Here is a 4,580-nt window from a genome sequence, read left to right on the forward strand (position 1 = left end):
AGGCAAAACAATGAACTATAATTACAGACACCAGTTTCTTCTCTCCAAATCTGAAGTTTATATTGAAAAAAAAAACCATATTTCCTATGAACATCTAAAAAATATATATATCTAAAGCATTAAAGAAAATAAGGTCTTAGAAGAAGCATCAACCTTTTGGGGCACTGTGTTCCTAAGATTAGGCTCTAAGACTTCATAACAGGAAGCCCAGAAATTATTAGAACAAGTCTTTTTACATGAGCAAACACTCCCAGTTACAGTATCGTTTTGGCATCTAGACCTTTGACTCAACGTTTTCCATGCAGTCTCAATTTTACTAGGCTTGCCTTCTGGTATCTGAACCTACAAACCAACTCTAGATTATCATGCTTTCTAGGCACACCTGCAGCACAATGAGTGGTACCCACCACACCCTAACACTACCCAGCCCTTAACACCTTATATAGAGTGACAGCTCCCAGGAAGATGTTAAAGCTGAGTCAAATAACCTACATCTTGATTTCAGACTAAGATTAATGAGTGCTTTAAATGAAATTACCTTATTTAAAGAATCTGGAGAAAGAGATATAGATATATAAGGTAATTCATTTCTCAAACTGCAATCTCAACTAACTAGGCTTAACGGATGTATGGACTAATTGGTAACCCAGTAACTCCTACAAATTTGCAGTATTATAAAATTTGGTTCCCACAGTATTTATTACCCTTCATGATGAAGTATAAAAGTTTAGGGTTAACCTGTTTAAATATTTTCCAAGCCAACCACATAAAGTACAAGGATGATCTAACCAATTATCACAGAACCCCACTAACTAAAGGGGACTGATTGTTAGGTGGAATTTTAATTTAATCAGTAACTGATTTATCAAGCGATCTGTTTTAAGTGTCTGTTAAGGATCTTTCAGTAGAAAATGCAATATTTGCTTTTCCATTTTGAATAACACACCAAATTTCTGATCAAAGAAATTTTTACATAACAAACATTAGAGACCACGGAACCCTATTCTAACAAAACACTAATTACAACGACCACTTCCAGAAAGTGGGATTACCAGGCTAGATAAGATCCCAAGTAATAGGAACTATTTTTTGAAGAGTTCAATCAATTTAAGTTTGAAAACGGTTTCATTATTTTAAAAATCTATTAATTTAGGCAAAATTGTATAACAGATCGACTATAAAATCTTTTATTTTTAACTTAACCTGTTTAAGGGGCCAATATGACTGGTAAATTTGAATAACAGGACAAAATAATGTTATCCAAATTGAATAATTTATTGCTTGTCTGAGACTTGCCTTGTTTTACACTTAAGTAGAATTTACATTATTTCCACAGATAGCAGATAATCGATATTTAAAGGAATTTAAGAGTGACCTATTCAATAAGGCAGTCATCTTGGTAGCAAACTTTTATTGAAATCTTACATAACTCAAGCTTTATAAAAAGCCAACATAATTGGAAATTGGGTTCTCCCTCTAAAGCCCTAAGTGTTCAAAGATTGAAACGGTTAATTTAAAATTAAGCAAACAAATGTAACAATGACAGAAACCGCTGCAGCAGATCCTGCTGAAATACTTAAAAAAAAAAAAAAAAAAAACTAAATTAGCTCAATCTTTACAAAAGTTATTTTAGCTCAAAAGCTATAAAATCAAAGTTATCTTAATTCTACAAAGGGAGAGGATCTTTGACCTCATCTTTTTCATCAAATTTGGCTACAAATCCAATTTTTGTATGCCCCTTTTTTCGGGAGATTCTTCTTGCAGAAGAGGCCCAGTACAAACGTGGAAGAGTAACTGCCTAAGCAAGTAGGAAAGTGTTCTGTAATAGTGTGCAAAGAATGCAGAGTTGTGGGTTAATTTCTGGAGCTCAATCTGGATCGTGATCTTGACTTTGAATGAGATCTAGAACGGGATCTTGAAGCTCTTTTTGGTGGAGGGGACACAGAACGGGCCTTTGGGGGTGGTGCAAGTAGGGGTGAATTGGAATGAGACTGGCTCCTTGATCTAGGTTTTGACTTTATATCACCTTCCCCATTTTCTTTGGGGGAAAGAGATGGAGAATGAGACCTGCTTCGAGACTTCTCATATTCATCCTTCGATCTGCTCCGAGAGCGCAAACGGGAGCCTCGATCAGACTTAGGTTTAGATTTGCTTTTTGATCTAGATTTCCTGCCTTTTGAACGAGAACGTGATCGACCTTTGCTCCGAGACCTGGACCGGGAGCAACTTTTTGAGATACTTCGAGATCTACCGTGGCTGCTCCTACGACTTCTACTTCGTGACCTTCTTCTAGTCCGTGACCTTGATCTGCTTCCAGAATAAGACCGCCTGTGGCTTGTTCGTGGTTTATCTTCCATTAGTCTAATATTTCTCCCATTGATTTCCATACCGTCCAGCTTATCCAAAGTACGCATCATGTCCGAGTAGGAGCGAAACTCACTGACGCCTTCATTTGTGCGTTCTTCGTGATCATCCGCATAGGTTACTTCACCTGCTCGTCTCATGAAATCCTTTAAATCTCGCCAACTGCAAAGACTAGAAAGGTGTTCTACAATAAGCCTGAATTCTGCGCGTACAGGTGGTCCAGATTCACTTCTGCCAGAGGTTCTCCGACTGCCGTATCCGCCTCCACCACTGCGGCTTCCGTAGCTGTAGCCGCCACGCTCGCGACGCGGCCCCCAGCATGCTCCACGATCACGTGCTCCACAATCACGTGCTCGCCGCAGAGCTCCCTGCCGTTCAGCCCATACACGGCATCGCCGGCGTCGCCATGGTCTTCGAACTCCACAAAGACATACCCCTTTTTAAGGTCTATTTCGAGAAGGCGGCCATAGCCACTGAAAAAGCCCTGGATGTCCTGCTCCCGGACGTTGTAGCTCGGGCGTCCTATGTGGACACGTGGCATCTCCATGGCGGGCGAGGGGCCCGAGGGTCGGCTGTCGAATGGCGGACCGCAGAGGCAGAAGCCGCGGGGCAGGGGCAGGGACGGCGAGAACCCGGACACGCACCTCCCACTGCGGCGGTGGCTGGGTCCAGTCGCACGATCAGCTTTGTGTAGTTTTGACTTTTCACTTCCTTTGTTGCCTTGTGGCTCTCAGCACCACACACTGTCGGTCAATTTAAAACCTGTAAGTGCATCTGAGAGTAAATTGGACATAAATGAATAATCAAGAAACTGCACGTGTTCCTTTGGAGACATTTTAGTTTTTCTGCAAGTTACAGTTGGCACAAATTGTGTTCACTGCAAAAGAGAGGGGAATGAATGTTTGACGGAAAGGAATTACCTGTTCACTTGTTAACTTTTCGTAGAGTTCAACCATATTAAGGAAAACACTTATTTCTTACTCACCGTATTCTTAACACATAACATAGTATCTAACACAGAATAGGTATGTAATAAATATTTTTAGCGGTTTTTAAGTAAAGGAGCAAAGAAAAGCTTAGGTTTTATGTGAAAAGATATAAAAGAGAGATCAAAAACAATGTGTGTATATTTGGTTGGATAAGCTGAAAATCCCCAGTATCCAGCTTTGTTTTGAAAAAAAAAAAGAAGTAGTCCAGGTTCTGTTTTTGTTTGTTTTTGTTTGGTGATTGGAAACAAAGGCAATATATTAAGGAGTGAAATAATAAACACACCAATTTCTTAAAGTCAAAATAGCCCCAAGAATATGGAAACAAATCAAGTGGACTTAAAGCATCATTTTTTCCCTTTCATCTGAACACTTTGTTGAATTGCAGAGAAATAGAAAGTCACAGAGGGGGAAGGTCGGAAGGTATGAAGAAACCAAATTTTAAACTGAGTTAAAAGAAGAACTATAATTAGCCACAAATTAAGGAAAACTACTGACTTGAACACTCCAGATTAGAAATAGTTGACATCAAAGGATGTAGATCAACTAGTAAGAGTGTTTATTTTCTAACAGAAGGTCAGGGAAGAGCAATTTTGAAATAAGGTAGAAATGAACAACCATGAGAAGAGAGAGAAAAGGTCGAATTTAGGTGCTTTCATCCGTATCACTGTCTTAGGAAAAAAATGCAAAGTAATAACACCACCTCTGACTTGTGTGTGTGTCTGAGACTGAGGGCTGATCTGTGCTGTCATTAGTCAGCTGTTGCTATGGAAAACCACTGAGGAAAAGAGAAAAAAGGAAGGTTAATAGTGCGTCCCAATATTCATCTATCTGCCCCCTGGGTTTTCTCAGTAATAAGCAAAAGAAAATTTTAAAATATTCCCTTCCTGAAGGAGAATACAGTCCATATGTCAATCTGACGGTAAAGAAACTGAGTTGGAGGTAAGATTTCAAGGAAAATTGACACTCAGAAGAACTGTATGGAGGGTTACAGAAAAAGAAAAAAGACTTAAAAGAATAAAATGACTTTCCAAAGGCATCAACAAAAATCATCTATGATTTTTCAATAATAGAGATTAAAAGGCCAATGATAGCATCTCTTCAACAGTGTATTTATTTAATATCTTAATTTCTAACATTGTACAAATAACATTTTCCAAATGAATATTTGTTGGGATAATGAGGAACATCTTGACACACTAATGAAACGCAATTACTAGGCTTTTCTGC

At 38.9% G+C, this 4,580-nt stretch overlaps 1 protein-coding gene across 1 annotated transcript; it reads right to left on the bottom strand.

The window, feature by feature from the left end:
* Positions 1–1,696: 1,696 nt before the first annotated feature.
* Positions 1,697–2,905, bottom strand: LOC309823260 (serine/arginine-rich splicing factor 6-like; the record flags this gene model as incomplete). The annotated part of the gene is given in 2 exon segments (XM_082655431.1): positions 1,697–2,693; positions 2,696–2,905. Coding segments are annotated over 2 exon segments (1,050 nt in total). The 3' UTR covers positions 1,697–1,853.
* Positions 2,906–4,580: the final 1,675 nt, after the last annotated feature.

The sequence above is a fragment of the Grampus griseus genome (assembly GCF_964374135.1).
Source record: "Grampus griseus genome assembly, chromosome: 5".
In the NCBI taxonomy this organism is placed as follows: Eukaryota; Metazoa; Chordata; class Mammalia; order Artiodactyla; family Delphinidae; genus Grampus; species Grampus griseus.